The sequence below is a fragment of the Haliotis rubra genome, unplaced genomic scaffold, assembly GCF_003918875.1.
Source record: "Haliotis rubra isolate DU_JTF1 unplaced genomic scaffold, ASM391887v1 Scf22, whole genome shotgun sequence".
Taxonomy (NCBI): domain Eukaryota; kingdom Metazoa; phylum Mollusca; class Gastropoda; order Lepetellida; family Haliotidae; genus Haliotis; species Haliotis rubra.
Genome location: NW_025766225.1, coordinates 2,987,123 through 3,013,624, shown reverse-complemented (window position 1 = coordinate 3,013,624; position 26,502 = coordinate 2,987,123). Strand labels below are relative to the sequence as shown.

Sequence of the window (26,502 nt, the reverse complement as noted above, 5' to 3'; positions counted from 1 at the left end):
ACACTCCTAAGTACATGTTTAATTGTTGCCCACGAAAGGTACAGCCTTCAGTGCAGACTGAATCATCTGCTGTGATTGGGTGATTTTGTGTACGATTTTTGTGTTTTTCAAATGTACATCTATCCAGTGCTGAATGTGACCACAGGCATTTTCAAGCAGTTGACAGTTTGTGCGGAACTAGGGTTGTTTAGATGTTTAGCATCCTGTAGAAGGAAAAAGCGCTGGCTGAGATAATAACATTTTTTTAATATTTATCTTGCCACTTTTAATCAAGACTATTCACACATGTAATAACTGTTGATGACTTATTTAATTTTTAAAATATAACAGTTACTACAGAGGTCAAAGGGAAAATATTTGGTTTGGTGTAACCTAAACAAACACTCCACTTGGTAAACAACTGTCAAATGTGTGCCCCTCATCTGAATTTTACACTACTAATATATCTGAAAAATTGTATCTATTGACAGCAACACCATTTATGTTTCCGGAAACTGGGAAGTTTATTTGTATCATTCTTACATAACAATCGAACAACTTAGTTAAACATTTTTAATGAGCCTCTTAACAGCGGGGTCTGAGGTATTATATTTTAACAACATGTTTCACAGGTATTTGTTTGTAAATATCAGGTAGAGAATCAGTTTCCACCTTAATACTATATTCCAACAACTTACATTGACATTTTTCATCTCTTTTAAATCTATGGCCCTTGGCGCAGCAATGAAAACGACAAAAGGCGCATACTCGGCTGTCCTGAGAACTTTCAAGGCCTGAGAATCAGAAGATATCATGCCAAAATAATGAACCAAACAGCAGAAAAAACTCAACAAATTATTAGTCATATATCACACAAGGATAACACTCTCTATCTAAAACCATGCTCATATACATACAAAATGCACTTTAATTACAAAAGTGAGGAAGTTTTTCATGGCAATAACTTGCTTTTGGTGCATAACTACTGTGATTATTCCCAATGCCAATGTACAGTGATTTTTGTACCCTGTCATAATGTTGATATCAACATGAAGGATTCCAGGTGGAAAAAACAGCAACGCCATATCAAATATTTTTAATCATCGTCCATGCGATGTAAAATGTCTTCCATCATTCTGACAAATAGTGCAATTTGTCTGTATATGAACACACAAAAAATAAAAATAAAATAAAACAAAATCATACAAAACAAACAAGAGTGAACTATGCATAAATATGAACTAAACAAAGAAGACAGTCCCGCAGACACTAAAGATGACGACAGTCCCACAGAGACTAGCAGGCGGCAGCTGATTGGCTGGAGTACCTGATGTATGGCAGGAAGTGTTGGAGCTGCAATAAAGACTATGAAAGGAGTGTAGTTCCCTGTCCGCAATACTTTAATAGCCTGAAACAGATCACAGAGTGAGTCAGTGAACCCAGGTTCACAGCGTGATGAGCAAACACATTACCACTAGGCTACCCTACCTTGTCTCCCCCCCCTCCCCCAAAAACAAATACTGCATATGACAATATGTTACAACGAACTAAAAATGAATGTCATATAGAGTGACAAGTTTCTTTAAAACCAAACTGTTACCCACAGCTTTGAGTGAACACTTCACACATTTGCTCACCTGCGGTTCTACATCTAAGATAGCCATGAGACCTCGTTTGTGAATCTGGCGAATGGTCTCCAGCTTGGTGCCATACATGGCGTCTTCATGTGTGCCGTATTCCAGATACTGATTGGAAGCAATGTCGGCCACCATCTTCTCGTGAGTTACAAAGTGGTAGTTCTTTCCATCTTCTTCGTTCTCCCGAGGGGGGGCGAGTTGTATCTGCAAGACAACACAGGAAAGTCAGAGACCAGCTTTCTAGAAGTTCAAGCAGCCACATAACAGGGTGGCGATTACCACAAATGAATTTCACACACATTATATAAGTGTAAAATAACATATTTATTTATTCATCCATCCATCCATTCATTCATTCATTTATTTATTTGTGTATTTATATTCTTGACAAAAATACAAGATCTGTATCAAACTAAGCCTTTCCTATAAACAAAGATGAGATTACCAAAATCTGTTGTTTTCAAAATTGAAAACATTTTGACCAGTAGTTTTAGAGTTATTGGATGAACAAACTTTATTAAGTTCAAAATTTTAAATTGCTGTAATTCCTGAAAAATAAAATATCATTCTCAATATCTTTATCCTTTAGATAAATAAAGTGGTCCCCAAATTTGAAAAAAATCCAACCAATAGTTTTCAAGTTATTGGTTGAATAAAAATGTCTTTGGATGGACGGAATTCCTTGGTATAACAAACTAAGCTGGTTTCCTGACATAACTATAGACCACCATCACAGCGCTGACTGTAGGCCACAACACAACAAACTGAATGTTTTCCCTGGTGACTTACGAGGTATAGGGTAGGCGAGCCTATCTGTAGGCCACAACACAACAAACTGAATGTTTTCCCTGGTGACTTACGAGGTATAGGGTAGGCGACCTATCTGTAGGCCACAACACAACAAACTGAATGTTTTCCCTGGTGACTTACGAGGTATAGGGTAGGCGACCTATCTGTAGGCCACAACACAACAAACTGAATGTTTTCCCTGGTGACTTACGAGGTATAGGGTAGGCGAACCTATCTGTAGGCCACAACACAACAAACTGAATGTTTTCCCTGGTGACTTACGAGGTATAGGGTAGGCGACCTATCTGTAGGCCACAACACAACAAACTGAATGTTTTCCCTGGTGACTTACGAGGTATAGGGTAGGCGACCTTTCTGTAGGCCACAACACAACAAACTGAATGTTTTCCCTGGTGACTTACGAGGTATAGGGTAGGCGACCTATCTGTAGGCCACAACACAACAAACTGAATGTTTTCCCTGGTGACTTACGAGGTATAGGGTAGGCGACCTATCTGTAGGCCACAACACAACAAACTGAGTGTTTTCCCTGGTGACTTACGAGGTATAGGGTAGGCGACCTATCTGTAGGCCACAACACAACAAACTGAATGTTTTCCCTGGTGACTTACGAGGTATAGGGTAGGCGAGCCTACCTGTAGGCCACAACACAACAAACTGAATGTTTCCCCTGGTGACTTACGAGGTATAGGGTAGGCGAGCCTACCTGTAGTCCACAACACAACAAACTGAATGTTTTCCCTGGTGACTTACGAGGTATAGGGAAGGCGAACCTATCTGTAGGCCACAACACAACAAACTGAATGTTTTCCCTGGTGACTTACAAGGTATAGGGAAGGCGAACCTATCTGTAGGCCACAACACAACAAACTGAATGTTTTCCCTGGTGACTTATGAGGTAAAGGGTAGGCGAACCTATCTGTAGGCCACAGCACAACAAACTGAATGTTTTCCCTGGTGACTTACGAGGTATAGGGTAGGCGAACCTATCTGTAGTATAGGGAAGGCGAACCTATCTGTAGGCCACAACACAACAAACTTAATGTTTTCCCTGGTGACTTACGAGGTATAGGGTAGGCGAACCTATCTGTAGGCCACAGCACAACAAACTGAATGTTTTCCCTGGTGACTTACGAGGTATAGGGAAGGCGAGCCTATCTGTAGGGCACAACACAACAAACTGAACGTTTTCCCTGGTGACTTACGAGGTATAGGGTAGGCGAGCCTATCTGTAGGCCACAACACAACAAACTGAATGTTTTCCCTGGTGACTTACGAGGTATAGGGTAGGCGAACCTATCTGTAGGCCACAACACAACAAACTGAATGTTTTCCCTGGTGACTTACGAGGTATAGGGTAGGCGACCTATCTGTAGGCCACAACACAACAAACTGAATGTTTTCCCTGGTGACTTACGAGGTATAGGGTAGGCGAACCTATCTGGATGACTTGTGATTAGTGTGTTCTTTATGTGTCGTCTCCCAACTCCATGAGCACCTGTAAAAAACATAAACATCATTGGCATCATGTAAAACACACCTCCTGACATGAATGCTTAACACTCTTGTGTCTTTACACACGCTCCTTCCACTTTCGTCCTTTTTATACCCAAGTTGTTAACTTGCCAAACAGTAACTTTCTCACAAATTCCCACATTACGTCCAAGTACATAGCAAATATATATGTCTACAAGAATCACTTTAGTTTTGGTCCTCTCATTCCAACTGTGCAATCATGTAAAATGCAAGAGTGAAAAAGACTATGAAAGAGGAAGGACTACTACCAGAAATGCCTCTCTGAACATGACCAGATCAAAACAATGTTGAAATATATGAGAAGCTGGGTGCATCTTGTGGGATGAACTACCTAGTAAGACAAGAGTTTTCCTGACGAAGGCCGGAAGCCGCACCACCTCCTCGTACGTCACCAGGTCCAACTGGTCGAACACCGCGTTGTGTTTGGCCAGGTACTTGTCCTTCTTCTTTCGACCGAACCACGAACAGTGAACTGAAAAAAATATACAGATTTTTATGTGTTTGAAGGTATCAAGGGACTTATCTTAATTCACAGAGCAAAGTGATAAACAATTCTTCTGTTATAAGAAGCCAAACTTTTGATAACAGTGCTTACCTTTTAATGTTTAGGCAAATCATTTCTAGATTGCTATGTTATCAATACAGTGAAGCACTGTCTACCTGAATGTTCTCTCTTACTGGGAAACAAGGATTAGTTGGACCGGCGCAGGGAACGCGTTTACGAGAAGTAGGCAGCGCACGGCAATTAGCAAACCCATTTGGTTTGTGAAGGTAGAGCAGATGTAGGCTAGTGCATGTGCATTTCATGACGATGAAATTGATTCTGTGAGTAGCTGCCCGAGCCTTGCTCATGACTCTCACGTCGGTGTGGCAAGTCGCACTACACTTGATTGCGGACAACCTGGGGCCCTTTCGCTAACAATGGCAAGCACCAGTGGGCGGCACTCATACATGCTAATACATGTCAGTTGTCTGGTCGGTGCTCAACTTATCCTTGTTTGCCAGTAGCTCTCTCTACAGAAGGAGTGAGTGAGTATGGTTTTACACTGCTTTTAGCAATAGTCCAGCAATATCACGGTGGGGATACCACAAATGGGCTTCACATGTGGGGAATCGAACCTGGGTCTTCAGCGTGACAAGCGAACACTTTAACCACTAGGCTACCTCTACAGAAGTAAGTGCTTACCTGAGTGTTCTGTCCTAGCTAAAGGAAGTACTACTTACCTGAATGTTCTCTCCTAGCTCTCTCTATCGCCAGTGAGGCTGTCCTCCACTCCTGCAGTTCAGGTGACGGAATGAGGCCTGCTGGCTCCGTGGGTGCACTGTCAGCCTTGCGGGCCTGCCACCAGTTGGAGTCGTCCTTGCTTATCACCTGCAACAACCAGTCTATGTATAGATCCACTCACTAACCCTTCAAGGTTATCACAGCCACTGTAACAAACTGGGTGGGTCTCTTGACAATTTTAACTTATGAAACATGCGCCGAATGTTAACAAAAACATTTTCTGTCATTTGTGAAATAACAGCTTAATCATGTGAAAACAGTATGACTTGACAAAAAGATGCACTGATGCAAGTGTTTCATGTGATAATATTCCTGCAATGTCATGGTGGCTACAAATCAGTCTGATTGGTCCAGGCTAGCCAGGCTAGTGATTGATATCACGAGCAACATCTAACGTTGTTGTGTATGAACACAGGCCATCAACCAAACTCACAAGTCTGACCTACTGATGCAAGTCAATAGCACTGAAGATAGGACTCAGACAGCTGGAGATCCATTGTAATATCTGGTTTGAAGAGTGTGATATACGTATTTTGCATTTTATTCTGAATCAATATGTGTATCATTTCACAAAATCATGAATGACTTCAATTCCTGGTGACTGAGTGAGTGGGACTTATTGTCTCTTTCAACAATATTTCAGTAACACCGCGACATGTCAGCTTGACCTAGGAGGCAGGAAATCCGAAACTGATGGAGGATTTGGTGAAACCCCAAAGGATGGGAATGGTGGTGAGGAATCAAGAATAATAATCAGTGTTGACTTAGGGTTTGAACAGGACATTCCAGGTTCCTGGTATACTAAAGGGAGGGAATTCTGTACAGACAATTGCAATGCATAAACTGCTTGGTCACCTCTGTAAAGATTTGCACTCAAAAGGCGTTACAAACAGTTACTGTATTATAAAAGTTAATTATTCGGTGTACCTACTACAGTCTAAAAAGCTTTCAAAAAGGATATGCATATTATATTATGTTTCCCCCTACCCGCAGGATATCGCCAACTTTGAACGGCACGCCAGCTTGAGAACACGGAATCAGGTCATCATCTCGAGGGTCGTAATCAAACATCGCTCTCACATAGATCTGAAAACACAGGCCTTGTATGCAGAAAGGTGTGACCAAGGGGAGATAACTCACATAATCAAACTAGGCACTAAAACATACATCTGAAAACACAAACCCCTTTTCATGAACAAGGGCAGATAACTGAAGTAAACACTCTCACATCACTTTAGGAACTTGTGATCTAGGGGAGATAACTCTGATACTCACCAGGACCTGATGTTCTGAAGTAACCTATCTTTATGTACAGAAAATGCTAAAGGTTTGACATCGTTTACCACATACATGAATGCAACTAATGTCTTAGTGCCATCTTAGTTAAGCAAATTCATTAAATGAAAATAAATATACAACACAGTTGTTATGTACTTTGGATAAGGTCCAAATGAAATAGTAAACAGATTATTACCTGATGTGAATTAAACTATTATTCTCTAAAGAAGTATAATCATCATAAACCAAACTGTTCTCATCAGAAATATCTGTTGTCATCTCTGATGGTAAGAAAAGCTAAAAACTATGCAAGCAAGGCACAATGACAAATCCACAGATTTCCACAGGTCGTCACAAGGTCATGTAAACCACTGGTTTACAACAAGGTCGTAACAAGGTCATGTAAACCACTGGTTTACAAGAACAGCACACACACAATGTCACACAATCAGCCAGCTAGGTCACACGTAGCAAAAACCAGATTTCTGTTGTTGAAATCTCAATGATGACTCATGCACCTAATCATATTCACGTACAGATGTCCGATAATCACAGACAGCAGTAAAAACTCAATAAGTAGGTTTCCTTGAAGTGATGTGATGAAATGGGCATGATGACAATGACCAGCTCTACACACAGAACAATACATGGGTCAGCTTGACCCAGTTCAAACTGAGCTACAGACCTGCACAATACCACACTTCAACACTGAAGGCAGCTAGAGACAATACATTGTGACTGTTATAGACGGTACTGCAAATAGGGGTATATAACATGACCGATGTACACTGTACTGCATACAGGGGTATATAACATGACCGATATACACTGTACTGTATACAGGGATATATAACATGACCGATAAACACTGTACTGTACACGGGGATATATAACATGACCGATATACACTGTACTGTACACAGGGATATATTACATGACCGATATGCACTGTACTGTACACAGGGATATATAACATGATCGATATACACTGCCCTGCATACAGGGGTATATTACATGACCGATATACACTATACTGCATACAGGGGTATATAACATGACCGATATACACTGTACTGTACACAGGGATATATAACATGACCGATATACACTGTACTGTACACAGGGATATATAACATGACCGATATACACTGTCCTGCATACAGGGGTATATAACATGACTGTTATACACTGTTCTGCATACAGGGATATATAACATGACAGATATGTGTATACACAGGGTATATACATGACTGTTATATACACTGTACTGCATACAGGGGTATATAACATGACCGATATACACTGTACTGTATACAGGGATATATAACATGACCGATATACACTGTAGTGCATACAGGGATATATTACATGACCGATATACACTGTACTGTATACAGGGATATATAACATGACCGATATACACTGTCCTGCATACAGGGGTATATAACATGACTGTTATACACTGTACTGCATACAGGGATATATAACATGACAGATATACACTGTCCTGCATACAGGGGTATATTACATGACTGTTATACACTGTACTGCATACAGGGGTATATAACATGTCTGTTATACACTACACTGTATACAGGGATATATAAAATGACCGATATACACTGTAGTGCATACAGGGATATATTACATGACCGATATACACTGTACTGCATACAGGGGTATATAATATGTCTGTTATACACTGTACTGTATACAGGGATATACACTGTAACATGTATGTATATACACTGTCCTGCATACAGGGGTATATAACATGACTGTTATACACTGTACTGCATACAGGGATATATAACATGACAGATATACACTGTCCTGCATACAGGGGTATATTACATGATTGTTATACACTGTACTGCATACAGGGGTATATAACATGTCTGTTATACACTACACTGTATACAGGGATATATAAAATGACCGATATACACTGTAGTGCATACAGGGATATATAACATGACCGATATACACTGTACTGCATACAGGGGTATATAATATCTGTTATACACTGTACTGTATACAGGGATATATAACATGTATGTTATACACTATACTGTATACAGGGATATATAACATGACCGATATACACTGTACTGCATACAGGGGTATATAATATGTCTGTTATACACTGTACTGCATACAGGGGTATATAATATGTCTGTTATACACTGTACTGCATACAGGGATATATAACATGACCGATATACACTGTACTGCATACAGGGGTATATAACATGACCGATATACACTACTGTACACAGGGGTATATTACATGACTGTTATACACTATACTGTATACAGGGATATATAACATGACCGATATACACTGTACTGTATACAGGGATATATAACATGACCGATATACACTGTACTGCATACAGGGGTATATAACATGACCGATATACACTGCCCTGCATACAGGGGTATATAACATGACCGATATACACTATACTGTATACAGGGTTATATAACATGACCGATATACACTGTACTGTATACAGGGGTATATAACATGACTGTTATACATATATAACTGTACTGTATACAGGGGTATATAACATGACCGATATACACTGTACTGTATACAGGGGTATATAACATGACCGATATACACTGTACTGTATACAGGGGTATATAACATGACCGATATACACTGTACTGTATACAGGGGTATATAACATGACCGATATACACTGTACTGTATACAGGGGTATATAACATGACCGACTGCCCTGCATACAGGGGTATATATGACAGATATACACTATACTGCATACAGGGGTATATAACATGACTGATATACACTATACTGCATACAGGGGTATATAACATGACCGATATACACTGTACTGCATACAGGGGTATATTACATGACTGTTATACACTGTATTGCATACAGGGATATATAACATGACCGATATAAACTGTACTGCATACAGGGGTACATAACATGACCGATATAAACTGTACTACATACAGGGGTATATTACATGACTGTTATACACTGCCCTGCATACAGGGGTATATTACATGACTGTTATACACTGCCCTGCATATGGGTATATATAACATGGTCATTCTACACCATGCAGCATATCGCTATACCTAACAAGAACGTTATATACCACACTATATATGTCATGTCTTATGGTGTTGGAACATCATTTACTCATGCTTGCTTGAGTCCAGTACAACTTAATATTAATTGACGAGGGTATTAATTTTCCATGTAACACTTGTGTATAAATACAATGGCTTGTTAGTTCGTTAGTTGAGTTAGTTGTGGTCAACAAAGGAACCCAGCACATGGTGAGGTATAAATAGTTATAACACATTGTGTGGGAGTGGGTATGACCAGGCACCTCTCTGACTTTAGTACTTGTGGATTGGTAGCATTGTGTTATGTAAGTGTATTTTCATTCAAGTAACACTGGAAAACACTGAGGAAGTGACATCATTGCAACTATCTATATTCCTTGGAGAAAGGTCAATGAGGTATTGATCATATGTGATCATATTTGCCTTTCAATATCATTACTGAAAAAACATTCTCGAACTGAAACTTAATTGAAGTAAAAAAAACCAACAAAGTAGCAATTGAAGAAATATAATCTAAAAAGAAGCAGCCCCCATCAAAGGATAAAAGCTAAAAAATGCCAAAAAACAACAATGTGAGACTATGTGAAACAATGTGTTTAACTTGTAAGCTGCTGGGTTGTTATATAGGCTGTCAGGAAAGTAGCATATAAAGGAAGGTGGAAAAAGGGTAAATTTTCAAAATAATTCCCCAAAGAATTGTTTTATCGAAGTAGAAAATCATTATTCAGAACTTACAGAAAAGTAGTAAAAGCATAAATGGAAATTGGTTAAAATAATTGGAGTAGAATTTTTTAAATTAAAACCTTTAGTATTTGCATAAAAATTAGTACATTTTCTCAAAATATTGAAGCAAATTAAAAGTCAATTTAAAAAAATCAATAGTTGATAAATAGGTTACTGTTTCATCTTGATTTTTAATGCTGGTTTCAGGAGGCCTGTGCGATGGATTTGAGGTGTCAGCATCAAAATGGTGTATGTGCAAGTTGAGTATAATGTTTTGGCACAATTGCCACATATGGACAAACAAACGACTAAGTATAAGGCTACACGACACTGTATGCCACGACGGCCATATTGGGTGCAAGGCATGCTGGGATAGGGGTTACCTCACACTGGGCAGGGTTTATTCGATAACTAGGCACAATCTTCAAGGTTATACTGCCTCGAGCTTCCTTCTGCAATAACAAAATGCATGAGTTGTGAGAACAGCGCACATTTGACGTGTGGTGTCGTAAAATACCTACCTCGATTCCTGTCTCTACTTTCTGTGCTCCACCAACAGATGGCACCACTTTAAATGTAACAGAGCCTCGCAAGTTTCGCTAAAAAATACACCAGGAGACAGATCGTGACATACAAATCCTTTGAAACATAAAGAGTCACTGAACGGCACCATAAAAAGTCTCTTTGGATGGTATAATTAAGACGTTCTTTGAATGGCATCATAATGAGTCTCTCTCAGTGGCACCATGAAAAAATGGAACTTTCAGTGGCATCAAAGAGTGGCACTTTGAATGGTAAAACAAAGAAGCACTTTGAGTGGCACCATGGAGAGGCACTTTCAATGGCACCATAAAGAGTCTCTTTGCCTGGTATAATTAAGATGGCCTCTGAGTGGCACCATAAGAGCATCTTTCTATGGCACCATAAAGTGAAAAAAACTAAAAGGCCTTGATTGGCACCATAAATGAGGCTCTCTGACAGGGATTCTAAAGAGGTTGTTTGAATGGCACCATAAGGCTACTTTGCCTATTAAAGATACTGAAGAATAATATATTAAAACTTAACAAATTGCTGATGTTAATATTTTTTTCACTCTTTGCTCCCTCTTTTTATCACATATGAAACTTGCATTTCCACAAAACTAGAGCTGTCGAAATATAAAAATGAAATCCAAAATATACCAATTGTTCCCCAACCTACAGCATAGACTTCATTATGATGTATGGGTAAAAGACTGAGGAGAAAGTACAAATTCAATATGGCAGAAAGAGTGGCCATGTTGAAATTCAGATAAGACATTTGTGAGCACTGTTTAGAGACATCAATCCTTGGATCATCCATAGGTTGTACAATTTCTGATGAAAATCGAGGAACTAACAATTAAAAGTGAACGATAGTTAATGCACAAAAGTGTAACATGAGGTTACAGTAACAGTCAGTTCAGGTGAACCGTAACTGCTGCTATGAAGCAAAGTACCGACACATGACGAACACCTTAAAGAGCCTCCATTGTGTCGATGACAGCACCACATTCGGTTTGTTTACCAGGCTGACATGCGGCTTTTAGGATGGCAGTGTACATTACCCTCAGATCCCTAACAATATCACACAACTGACATTTCCCAAGAAACCTTCAGCTTGCCAGAACCAATAATGTCTATTACGGATTATTTGTAATCATATATACACCATGATGTATGAGATATCCCCTTACTTACATAAAACCCATAACTCATGTCATAACATCAAAAAAAAAGAGAAACAGTCCATTTGAATTGGATACATTCAATGGATACGATCAGCTCCTCTGGAACAAATGATATATGACAGTTGATGACTTATGTTAGTCAACATAATTGGAAATTAAATTATTGAGGATGGTGTAAACATACATCAAAGTTTGTATTCTTGGAAAAAACACAATTCATAAAACTGGAGAATATGATAAAAAAATAATCAATTTTTCTCATTTCAGAAATTGCCTGTGAAATATGGCTGTGGTCTGCAGCGACCACCGTAATACTGCTTTTGCTACACATTCTGCCATTGGCGGAGAACAAAGGATTTTAAGAGTTCCCAGAAGTGCACAGTCTGAGTGCTGGTATGGCTCCAGGAACTATTGACCAAACTTCCGCAGGGAAGAACGCGCAGAAGAAATGAATTCCCTTCTGACCTTGTGTAAAACTAAAATTTTATTGATTCATTACTTCAAACTAAGGGGTATCCATCTGGTTGCTAAGCAACAGTTTTTAATGGAGATCTAAAAATGATGAGTAATTCATAGTAAAATATCATCATCTTGAAGACAAACCTTTGATTTGAGATGAAAAGATGACAAAACAGGTTAGCTTCAGCTTAAACTACAGATCCATTCTGTTTCATTACAACTTGAAAGTCAGCTACGGAGTAGTCATTAGTGGATCTGATTTGAAAATCCATGAAAGATGGTTTTCAGAATTGGTTGAAAGACATCAAAGAAAGAACAGGCCATCAAACATATGCCATGAAGTCAATGATCAAAACATGAGAGTATCAAAGTTGAGATAAATGAGAAACCTTCCTACAACTTGGAACAGTATGTATTCTAGTAATATCAAATGGTTCCGATTTCAAATATTAGCTGAAGTAAAACCTTGTATCAAGTGTCACCAGCTGGTTAGATCTAACAAATTTGCTACGAATCATGAATATTTTTGGATGTTATCATGAAAGTGTGTGTTCAGTTGGCCCAATAAAAAAGGTCACGATGGCTCACTTTTCTGCTCAAGATCTTTCATCTGTGGGCTCTGATGTTTTTTAATCATTTGCACTGTGAGATTATCAGGTCAACATGGAGTTGAGATATAGGACTCTAGTTTGGATTAATCGCAAAATATACACCACAGATCAGTTATGTCAAAACAGCATTTCCATTCCATTACAGAATCCATTATTGGAGCAGAATTCTGTGAGCTAGGCAAGAATTTTAACGGCCTTTGAGACAACTGCTGGTATCACATGCGCGTTTCAGCTTAACAGCTTAAATTCATGAAGGATTTAATGGTGGATGGATAGACGTCCAAAAGTTCACCATGATGAATAAAAATGAAGTAATTCTGATCTATCATTCTTGGTGTCTTGTTAAAAACGCATTCTGTAGACCTAACAAATACCACACTTCCTTTAAGATAAGTGTATGCATTACCAACTAAATGCATCCTAAACTTATCACATGACCCATATAACTACTTCCTCATCCAAATCCAAGGACAAATTTTGCCAAAAAATAACCATCATGAGTTCTGAATTTGGACGATTCTATACTGAACCAAAAATGTCAGACATCATGAATTTTTTTCACAATATTTTTTATATAATTTTGTGCTAAGACTACACAGTAACAAAAATGTTCCTCAAATATTAATGATTCCATACTATTTTTGTCAGAATATTAAAAAATTCAATATTTTCCCATAAATAACCTTAATAATAGAATAGATATACATAAAAGTGTATACAGGATGGCCACAGCATGATCAGCAGGAACTGTTTTACTTATCTATAATACTGTCATACTTCTGTTTTGTAACACATATTACCCAGTAAAGTATTGTATATAATGTATATCTACCAGCATGCGTTGCAGCGTTTCCACAGGCTGGTTCTGGACACTGACGTTGTTGATCTCCTTAATTTCGTCGCTGACGTGCAGCGTGCCTGAAACATACCCACAGTTATGATATGAGTGAGTGAATGAGGAAAGTTTTATGTCACTTGTAGCAAAAATTTCAGCAATATCACAGCAGTGGATACAAGAATTAAACACAGGTGAAGAATAGAACCCGACTTTCAGCATGACAGGAGAACACTTTAACTACTCACCTACCTTACCGACCCTCAAAGGTTACAAAGTTAAAGCAGTACTGGCAAAATAGTATCTCTATATGCACATGCATGAACACATATTGATACATATTGATACTTGTTGATACATGTTGATACATACTGTAGTTGTGACAACAGTTTGCACCAAATACTTCAGAGCCTACTTGCACAATTTCATCTATTGGCAGCATATAAAATACATTATACTACCATTATAGACTACAAAGTCTAAGGGACCACTAATTTCAGTTCGTAACAACCATAGTTCATGATATATATTTCGACTAAAACATAAAACAAGTGGTCAGGGAAAACCCCAAGTTTGTTACATCAGTCATTTATTTTATGTGTGTTCATAACAAACACAGTTTACTGTGTCAAAATATTTTCATGTCAGAACATGAGCTTGTATGAGTTGAGGAAAGAAAGTTTACCATATTTGGGATTCTTGTCAATGGTAATAATCACTTACATGAAAGGGAAGTAACACTACGTCTAGACTACATAAAATTTTCACTTATAAAAATATTTGAGCATTAATCCCTGTTTTGTTTCTATAATCAAGCTTGAATGTTTCCTCATCACGGAACAAAAGTTGTTATCATAAATTGCAATTTAATGTAAACTTTAGGAAATTGTGGTAATTTAAAACCAGTTAATCATACCAAACTGTCTGCATGTCTGTTGTGTTGCTTGGTGGAACAAAATCCTTCTACATCAATTACACCATGAGATATAATTGAGTAGAGGTATTTTTTTTTCTTTCAAATTTCATCATTATAAGAGTATGACAGACCCGAAACAACTACGGTAATTTTATATCATCAGAGTATTGCAATGTATAAAAGTTGCTAACATGCTAAGTTACAAATGATTAAACGGCCTATGGACTCAATTTCAACACTGTTCTGTACAAATTCAAAGTCTGTAGCAGTAAAAGGTGGAGATAACTCTCATTGCCCATGGATCACAAGGGAGAGAACTTACCTAGAATCACCTAAGGGAGGTAACTCACCTTGCCTGTGGATCATTCCCCCATGCATTATTCTGGCAACAAAACATCTCCCTTCGTCATTGACCTTCAGTGTTATACCCTGAAAGTTGAAAATGATCAAGTGATTATTACACCATCACAAGCGAAGAATTGACAAATAAGTGGCTCACAGTTTCTTAATCAAATAACAGGGAACTAAATATCTCGGGTAAAAAACTCCAGTTTCTTGAGTTACTTTGTTCTATATTTTTACAAAAATTGCTTTAAGAGATATCTTACAGTTATATACAACACAGCAACAACTCCTTGTTTGGTTCTATTGTCAGTGAAGTACATGTCACCCCGGTTAAGTTACAAACTTTCTCATATAAAAAGTTACATAAAACCAGATTTTTTCATATAATTACAGCAGTGATGGATTGACTTTAGTTATATAAAAAAGTTGGGTGTTCTGTAATTTCTTTTGATGAGTATATACTAACATTAATTGGGAAATGTTTTATCCTCATTTTTCAATTTTGTAGACATATGCTGCAGGCTGGAAGCGGATTATCAACCTGTGTGCAGTCTGAGACAAAGCCCTGAACGCGACTAGTAGTTCTACTCAGCGTCATTATGAAGCTTTTAAGACAAGCATTGAGACCTCGGGTCTCTCTTGTCACTAAATGCCCGCAGAAAGATGAAGACAGAAAACTAAACACTGATCAATCTGAACCTCCATGAAATGTCGGTACATCATTCTAATCACAGCCTACTCTAGTTGAACCTCTCAGGTAAAGAAGGCAAACACATTATGTCAGTCTACTTATATATGAAACAGCAAAAATGACAGAATCAAAATAGTATGTCCCTTCTAAAACCCATTTCCACAATTAGCGTAAATGTTTTAATAGACATTTTCAAATACTAATCACAATGTGCATTTAAGTGAGACTTAAAATGAGTTCAATTATCCTGGCTCAGAGATGTCTCGATGGATGTCAAAATGGAAATGTTGGTATATTTTTAGACAACTGTGCATGTGAGTAGAGGAAGTGATTGCAGAGTCTCTGTACAATAACGCAATTTGTCCCCACAAATAGATTGATCTACATCAACAAGTTAATAACTTTCAATACATCATGTTTTCATATAGACCCCAGCTAGTGTCGACTGTGTAGACGATAAAAGCTATATCATGCCGAGATTGATGATACATGTCTATATTCCCCTACTTACAGCACTATATCATAATCTTGTATACAACATCTGGAAATAACTATCTTATGTCCCAGCTGTGGAATATTAAAAGCCTGTCTCAGTGCACAAACCATCTATTGATTTGATGGTTTGTTTACGACGAGGATATATTCTCTGCTTCGGCCAGTGTGGGCTGATGTTGGTTTTATTATGCCACTGAGATAACATGATGCAGTTTAACATGGAAACCCCTCTCAGACACTGTATACTGACTCTGAGCCAACTAGACGTTGTCCTAACTGCGCAGGTCAATGCTCATGCTGTTGATCACTGCATTGCCTGGTCCAGACTCAATTATTTACAGACCGCTGCCATATAGCTGGAATATTGCTGAGTGCAGCGTAAACCTAAACTCACTCACTCACTCACTAGACGTTGTCTTGTCCTATTAATAGCCAGCCAGGCTAGGTAACAAGGACAGTTGTGAACCATTTCGTGTCATGTGCGACTGAGGAATGAGCTCTCTAGCCAGTTGCTTCATCTACTACTGACACTACTATCAGAACAGATTTTTATTATTGATTTTTAAAATTATAATTACTGATAAGAAATATGTGCTGGTAATTTGATATGGAATTTAAGGTGGTGAGTTGGATTTTACGCCGCTTTTAGCAATATTCCAGCAATATCACGGCGGTGGAACACCAGAAATGGGCTTCACACATTGTACCCATTGGAATTTAAGGGGTTAAAATACATGGTAAATGATCAGAATTGTTTTTTCTCCAAATTCTTCACATGCCTTCCAGCAGACTAGAAGAAACAACTACATTATCAACATGATTACTTTATCAGCATTGAAAGAAAAACCACAGAAAATCAGTAAGTCCAGACTCTGTCTACATCAAGTTCATCATCTGTACCAAAGTCTCATCGAGAATGTGATTACCTTGTCATAATTTTATTTGGTGAATTCATACAAAGTAGAGAGAGCCAACATAGATGCATATCTGATCCGACTCTCCGATCACAATGACGGCCTAATTTGTCTTGTATGGCCTGCATTACGACCCTGTCCGACTGCAAAGCACGGACCATTATTGGCGCCAGTACCAGACCAAAACTTGGAATTGTGGCTTGGAGCATCAACTCAGACAATTATTAGATTTATCCATCATCAGATATTCTCCTAATTACCCCACAAATGACAATATTCCTGGCATAAGAATAAGCTTGTCAATACTGAGTCATCAAAGGACCAATTCTGTGTTCGACAAGAACCGTAATTATCTGTCCAGATTTCCTCTGTATTCTGAATATTCCATAGCATCCCTTAGGCTGGGAACAAGTTCAGTACAACAGCCACTAAACGAATCAGTTTGAAATCTGATGTTTCACAATGTTATTAAGATCCATCCCTATCACGTTCACACAGTAATTATTCCTCCATAAGAGACGGTTAAAATCCACTTTGCAAATTCATACTAAATCATACAAAATTCAAATGAAAACTTTTTGGCAGTTACAATGTGCTTATTATTGATTAATTCCTTTTCTTTAGTAATTTTAAATGTAAATATTGTTTCATTTCAGTGATTGAAGTGATTCACTTTATAATTGTAGGCTGGCTGTAGCCATGTCAATTAGAGTAAACTTACAAGGTCAACTTAGGTCAGCTTGTTAGAAAACAGTAATGGCATCCGACGGAGGTTCGGTCATCTCGGTGCTGTATTTGTGTCTGGGTGAGTGAGTGAGGATAGGTGGATTGAGTGAGGATAGGTGGAGTGAGAGAGTGAGTTTAGTTTTACGCCACTCAGCAATATTCTAGCTTTATGGCAGCGGTCTGTAAATAATCACATCTGGACCACACAATCCAGTGATCAACAGCATAAGCTGTCTATGGAATTGGGAACCAATGACATGTGTCAACCAAGTCAGCAAGCCTGACCACTAGGGGTGGGCGATAATACCGGTTTACTGGTATTTTGCAATTTGAACTTCACAATACGATATATTGCGGTACACTTTTCGCGAACCAGTTTACCCGATACGATAGGCAATTTCCGTGACCATGATCGGTAATTTTCGTGATGTAGTCAAAAATACCAATAACATTTGTATTTTCCTTATATTATTATACATTAATAGTTTTGAGAATGTTTATTGGTCATATAACTGTACTTGCATGACTTTTAACCATGTGAAAAAAATAGATTGGTACCGAAGGCAGCCGCTTTTTCTCGAGTTCCAACTTTCAGAGCGAAGTTTTCTGTTTGGAAACATTTTCAATTGGTCTCTTGTACAATCACATCTGAGTCCTGAAAGTGGCCACTGGCATTGTTTCAAAAGAAAGGAAACAGTAATTTCATTATCTTAGCCCATGTGTTACACTTTCACAATATATTGCAATACATATTGCAATACGCCAACACATATCGCAATATACCGCAATACGGAAATGTTGGCAGTACCCAACCCTACTGACCACCCGATCCTGTTAGTCGCCTCTTACGACAAGCATGGGTTACTGAAGGTTCATTCTAACCCGAACCTTCACGGGTTTAAATAGGTGGAGTGGATGAGAATAAATGGAGTGAATGAGAATAAATGGAGTGAGTGAGAATAGTGGCATGAGTGATTGAGTGATTGAGTGAGTGAGTGAGTAAGTGAGTGAATGGGTTTTGGTAAGGATGAATGATTGAGTGAATGATTTGGTTCTGGGAGAGTGAACTAGTGGATGGATGGGTTTGATAAGTCTTTTTTGTTTTAGTGGGTGACTGAACAAGTAGATGGATGGGTCTCCAGTAAGTTAGTGGAAGGGTATATTTGGGGTAAGCGGGTGAGGTGTTTTTAGTGGGTGAGAAATAAGTGGATAAATGTCTTGAGTAATGGGTGATGGGTGGTGGATGGGTGGAGGATTTAATTTATATGGGTGAGGGACAAGTGGGTGAGTCTCAAGTGAGTGAGTGAGTGAGTGATTGAGTGAGTGAGTGAGTGGGTGGGTTGATCTCTTTATCTCGTCCCAGCCTCAGTAACATATGCTGATGTTATCCCAACATACTCATCACCATCACCGCCATCCTCACATATTTACCGCACTACATCCCTAAGCTCATTTACCTAAGCCCAGACACCGTCGGTGATGTGAATCAGTTTACCGATTCCACGTTAACAAGCATCACGACAAGAAACAGCAGCTAAGTCTTGGTCAAGTCTAACCCTGAAGGCCACCGCGACACGCAACACATGCCTCGCCTACCGACAGGATTATCAGGTTAGAATACCAAGCATGCAGCTCACAACCTTCTCTCCAATCCATTCGACTTAGCAATCAATTATATTTCCCTCCTACCGAGGACATCCAGTGATGTCGACATCAAAAAGAATTTCTAGTTTTAAGTCAGATAATAACATGGTACAGCAGGAAATATTAAGGCAGAATTTTCTTTTTTCAGTTCTATCTAATCAATCAGCATATTAATGTTTTTCAGATATATTTTTTTATAGTGACTAACAAATTAGACAAACTGCTGATCAAACAAACAGGGTTTGAGGATCATTCTGAGCAACCACCCCTGACAAAGAGATCATTAAAATGTCAGAATAATATTGCTTTTAAAAAGAAAATTGCACTGTGTTGCAGATGCCTTGTCAAAGAAACAGTCCCACTTAATCTTAATTAGATCTTAATTTTCCATACCAAGTCATGTTTAATCAATAATCATGGCTTCTAATGCATGTCCAGGAAAGTTTCCGTCATGCTCCGTCATTGAAACAGTGATTTGGGTGTAATGACATTAAAACAGTATTTCAGTTTGAACACTTGTGTCAGCTTCATGATGTGGGAGTGAGTGAGTGAGTGGGAGAGAGAGAGAGATGGTGAGTGAGAGAAAAAGAGAGTGAGTGAGTGAGAGAGAGAATGAGTGAGTGAGTGAGTGAGTGAGTGAGTGAGTGAGTGAAATTAGTTTTTATGCCGCCTTTAGCAATATTTCAGCAATATCACTGCAGGGGACACCAGAAATGGGCTTCACACATTGTACCTATGTGGGGAATCGAACCCGGGTCTTGGGCGTGATGAGCGGACGCTTTAACCACTAGGCCACCCCACTGCCCCGAATGAGTGAGTGAGTGAGTGAGTGAGTGAGTGAGTGAGAGAGAGTGAATTTGGGATTACTGCCACTTTAGAAGTATTTCCGGCATTAAGTCCTCAGTTAGTCATGTCAGTGAGATAACAGAGTTTCCTGTATTTAGTCCTAATGTGAATAAAATTTTGTTATGTCTACATGTTAGCATGTAAGTGTAATGAAGGAGGACAGTCTGAGGTGATGCAGGGCTTACATGATAGAAACCGAGAATGATGATCCGGACAAATGTAGGCTTCAAACCCCAATCAACCGATGCTGGGACGACATTGTCACATTGGGAATGAAAGAGTACTGACTGACTGACTGAGTTTAGTTTTACGCCGCTTTTAGCAATATTCCAGCAATATCACGGTGGGGGACACCAGAAATGGGCTTAACACATTGTGCCCATGTGGGGATTCGAACCCGGGTCTTCGGCATGACGAGCCAACGCTTTAACCACTAGGCTACCCCACCGGCCCGGGAATGAAAGAGTAAGGTTTTCACACTGCTGTTAGCAATATTCCAGAAATGGTGTACTCATGTCTTTAGTGCTATGAGCGAGCGCTTGAACCACTGGGCTACCCCACCATCCAAAAGGCACACTGAAATACTGGACACCAGTTCAATCACTACTCTTGGATTAAACCTGGATAGATTTGATCTTAAGTTTTTGGAAAATTGTTTATTTCTTCGAAAATAATTTTGTTTTTATGAGTCCACCACAATCTGTTTATTCAATTAAATACTATTTCTTTTGAAAACTGAAACTCATGTTTACATGAAGGAACTGTATGACATATTCTTGTCAAATATAGCAAGTTGCAATGGCCTGGTGCCATTGTGTAAGGTAACCTCAGCACTAAGGTGATCGGTGAGGTGAGGTGAAATTGGGTTTAACGTCGCGCTTGAGAATATTTCGCTCATATGACGACGTGCATGCGTGTGTATGTGTATGTTGGGCTGCTTGTACTAGCCCAGACTTAAGCTGGTTTTATAGTGCTAGCTCACTGAGGTACCATGCTGGAGTGAAGCATGAATACCCCACTCAGACACATTATACTGACTCCGAGCTGACCAGTCCTTGTTCTACCTATTAATGCCGAGCGCCAGGCAGGGACCAACAAGTACCATCTTTTGGTATGACGTGGCCGGGGATCGAACCCGCGACCTTCAATTCTCCGGGCGGACGCTCTAACCACTACACCACGGAGGCGGTATCTCTACAAGGACAACCATGGGGTACTGTAACCTATTCTGTCTTGGGATCTCTACAAGGACAACCATGGGGTACTGTAACCTATTCTGTCTTGGGATCTCTACAAGGACAACCATGGGGTACTGTAACCTATTCTGTCCTGGGATCTCTAAAAGGGAAAGCATGGGGTACTTTTCTGTCCTGGGATCTCTACAAGGACAACCACGGGGTACTTTTCTGTCCTGGGATCTCTAACAGGAAAAGCATGGGGTACTGGGACCTATTCAAGGACAAGGACAGGGACCTATTCTGCAATGGTACTCAACAAGGAGAAGCATGGGACAAGTTATTGGGACATACCTAGGATGACTTGTACTACCCACATACTGAAAATTGAAGAAAAATGACCTACCATTGGTTCATCAGTATTTTTCTGGAACTGCACAAGGCGGACACGCGTCAAGTTGTCCATGTCGATGCTGTTCTCCGTAAGCTCTGGCTCAGTGTCTCCGTTCAGGTACGGCGGCTGTGGCGGTGGTGTAGCCCGCACAGCATCTTCACTGTACACTTCATGGGCTACAACATCGTGCGCTTGGAGGAGCGCCTGAAATAAGACACAGCACTCTGTATTCAGACATCAGTTTCCATGGCAACATGCTGTGAAATAATTAGTTTAACCACATAAATAGTGATAAATTGTTGAAGTCTTCCACAGATAAAATAAAGAGGACACTGTAGTGAAAATTTATTGAAAAGGTTCATGAGAAAAAGTCTTTTAAACAGTGTCTGAATTCATGGAGTTTCAAAAAAAGAAAACAGGTGACTGGACGCACTTTTAAAACACTGTGTTGTTCGATGAGTCTGATATTCCAAGTTCAACAAGTTAAAAAAAAAAACAGACAGTTTGTGCAGATATCCACTAAATCAACCATTGAAACAAAAAACTTGAAACCAATGACAATAAAATCATAAAATACAACATAGCTGCTGCAGAATTTAGAAACTACTCCCCACAAACCTACCTACAAGTGTGTGTATTCTCTACTGTCAGACAGACACATAGCCTTCCCTTGCTCATCTCACATTGCTAACAAGCTTACAGTCTGATCAACCCTGATACTAAGGTTGGGACACGAATAATTGATTTTAGCTGATAGAGCATGGACCATTTAATCAGGAAAATACCCATAGTTCCTCTCAATACCTCAATCTAGCACTTCTGTCGACATGGGAAGTTGGGAAATGTAGTCTGCAGATTCGTGCATTCACAGTAGTATTGATGCTGCGTGTTACTTCCCTAAGAGCTAGTCGACACTCCTGTGTAAATATCGCACATTAATCATTGATTTCTGCATGAAATGGTTGACATTTGTTTTAGCAGAAGCGATTATCAGCAAATATGATGTATTACTGCACAACGACTTGGTCCAGTGTAATCAGTTGTTAAGGAAATGTAATATATCATTCAGCAGTAGTTTTCAGGTGAAGGGTATGAACATTGTGTTAAGCTGTTAGTTGAGGTTTAAGATAAAACAGTAGGACAAGGCACTATTAAACATCCATAAATACAGGGATGTGAAGGGTTAATGTAGACACGTGTTGATTTATAAGCTTTTCTTACAAATTTCCAGGGCTTGTAATGGGATTTGAAACAAAAACCTTCAGATCTGAGATTAAAAGCCTTTGTTAACATCCTTAAAGAGATTGAGATTAACCCTGTCAGCAAGCTGGTAAGGTAATGATGTCATCTGTGGGATAACTCCATGCCCTGCTACACTGACATGGTAAGGATGTCATCTGTGGGATGACTCCACGCCCTGCTACACTGACATGGTAAGGATGTCATCTGTGGGATGACTCCATGCACTGCTACACTGACAAGGTAAGGATGTCATCTGTGGGATGACTCCATGCCCTGCTACACTGACAAGGTAAGGACGACGTCATCTGTACACTGACAAGGGGATGCCATCTCCATGCCCTGCTACACTGACAAGGTAAGGATGTCATCTGTGGGATGACTCCATGCCCTGCTACACTGACAAGGTAAGGATGTCATCTGTGGGATGACTCCATGCCCTGCTACACTGACAAGGTAAGGATGTCATCTGTGGGATGACTCCATGCCCTGCTACACTGACAAGGTAAGGATGTCATCCATGGGGATGACTCCATCCATGCCCTGCTACACTGACAAGGTAAGGATGTCATCTGTGGGATAACTCCATGCCCTGCTACACTGACAAGGTAAGGATCATCCATGGGATGACTCCATGCCCTGCTACACTGACAAGGTAAGGATGTCATCTGTGGGATAACTCCATGCCCTGCTACACTGACAAGGCAAGGATGTCATCTGTGGGATAACTCCATGCCCTGCTACACTGACAAGGTAAGGATGTCATCTGTGGGATGACTCCATGCCCTGCTACACTGACAAGGTAAGGATGTCATCTGAGGGATAACTCCATGCCCTGCTACACTGACAAGGTAAGGATGTCATCTGTGGGATGACTCCATGCCCTGCTACACTGACAAGGTAAGGATGGGTGACTCATGTCCCTGATAACTCCATGCCCTGCTACACTGACAAGGTAAGGATGACTCCATGCATTGGATGACCTAAGGATATCATCTGTGGGATGCTACACTGACAAGGTAAGGATGTCGTCTATGGGATGACTCTGTGACAAGGAAGGACTCCATGACTCCACCCTGCTACACTGACAAGGTAAGGATGTCATCTGTGGGATGACTCAACGCCTACACTGCTACACTGTGACATGGTAAGGATGTCATCTCATTCCAGCGATGACTCCATGCCCTGCTACACTGACAAGGTAAGGATGTCATCTGTGGGATGACTCAACGCCCTGCTACACTGACAAGAAAAGGGTGTCATCTGTGGGATAACTCCATGTCCTGCTACACTGACAAGGTAAGCATGTCATCTGTGGGATGACTCAACGCCCTGCTACACTGACAAGAAAAGGGTGTCATCTGTGGGATAACTCCATGTCCTGCTACACTGACAAGGTAAAGATGTCATCTGTGAGATGACTTTAGAATGTAAACAACACACGCTCATCTCTGATCACAACATATTCTTGATACACATATTTCCAATGAAGCCTTTATGATTTCCACCGTCTTACACTACTTGTCGTAACACTGCAGGAACATCAACCGGGGACCAGGATTTGAACCAACAATCACCGATTTCTGGTATGACCAACGGACACAACTCTGAACTGTGAATTCTGGTCCTTTAGAAGACTGGGCCAACCATGTCCCTAGGAGATTAGACTAACGAAAACAAGACTGACTGAGTTTGGCTTTACGCCGCTTCTAGCAATATTCCAGCAACATCACGACGGGAGACACCAGAAATGGGCTTCACACATTGTACAACGCTTTAACCATTAGGCTACCCCACTGCCCCAACGAAAACAAGAACTGGCTTGAATGAAGTCAATATACTGTGTCTGAGCGGGGAACTATTTCAAACAGAAGTGTTTTAAAATGGCTGGCATTATAAAAATATCATTGTCTTCACAGAGACTGACACAAGTCACAATGTAAGTGCAATCATTATGAACATGATACTCAACCCATCTCATCTCATCTCACGTAAAAACCAACAAAGTATACTTGCCCCTCCGGACACATCCTTTGAATAATTAAGCATTGGCATGAAAATCGATGGGTTCGATAATGTACCAGAAAGGTGTGTTTAATATTGCTGACTATAGCAAATTTCAATGTTCTTAGAGCCACAGGTTATGTTCAATATATTCTTCGGGTTGTGTTGTGGGTTTGTCATGTATTGGACCTACAGAGAATAATGAAGGGACACGTGAGTATTGCTCCATAATTATCTGATCGGCCATCTTGCCATCAAGAACTGATTACAAGCCTGCTTGTCTGGGACGACAGCCCTTCACTTGTACTAAAGAGGCCATCAATGTAAAAATAGTCATTAACTGAGACAACTAACAACTGGACAATCCATTAGCCTCATTTCAACCCAAGGCTAAATATAATATGTGTTTCAAGGCCCTGCTCCACAAAGACATCCCACAGCTATGACTGAACGTAGTCGATATTACAGTAGAGGAATAACCAATGCTTAGAGCTACGAGTGTCATCAGTCAGTTTTACAGTAAAGGAGTTACGATGACCTTAGAGATAAGTGTGTCAACAGTCAGTGTTACAGTGAAGGAGTTACGATGATCTTAAAGATATGAGTGTGAACAGTCAATTTTACAGTAAAAAAGATACAATGATCTTAGTTTTAAGACTGTCATTAAGTCATTGTTACAGTAAAGGCGTTACGATGATCTCAGAGCTACGAGTGTCATCAGTCAATGTTACAGTGAAGGAGTTACGATGATCTGAGCTACGAGTGTCATCAGTCAATGTTACAGTAAAAGAAATACGATGATCTTAGTTTTAAGGCTGCCATCGTAACGCCTTTACTGTAACATTGACTGATGACACTCGTAGCTCTGAGATCATCGTAACTCCTTCACTGTAACATTGACTGATGACACTCGTAGCTCTGAGATCATCGTAACGCCTTTACTGTAACAATGACTTAATGACAGTCTTAAAACTAAGATCATCGTATCTTTTTTACTGTAAAATTGACTGTTCACACTCATATCTTTAAGATCATCGTAACTCCTTCACTGTAACACTGACTGTTGACACACTTATCTGAGATGTCAGAGCTATGAAAGCTTATCATCACCTTAGGCTATAAATATTGTCAATAT

The 26,502-nt window shown here is 39.6% G+C and overlaps 1 protein-coding gene across 1 annotated transcript in view; it reads right to left on the bottom strand.

The window, feature by feature from the left end:
- The window catches only part of LOC124277313 (peripheral plasma membrane protein CASK-like), a 400,363-nt gene that overhangs the window by 8,744 nt on the left and 365,117 nt on the right, over positions 1-26,502 (bottom strand). Inside the window, 11 exon segments of the mRNA XM_046712965.1 lie at positions 678-773; positions 1,617-1,808; positions 1,810-1,820; positions 3,844-3,924; positions 4,294-4,434; positions 5,187-5,334; positions 6,235-6,333; positions 10,749-10,817; positions 13,976-14,061; positions 15,245-15,323; positions 22,137-22,328. Coding sequence (XP_046568921.1) covers positions 678-773; positions 1,617-1,808; positions 1,810-1,820; positions 3,844-3,924; positions 4,294-4,434; positions 5,187-5,334; positions 6,235-6,333; positions 10,749-10,817; positions 13,976-14,061; positions 15,245-15,323; positions 22,137-22,328 — 1,194 coding nt within the window.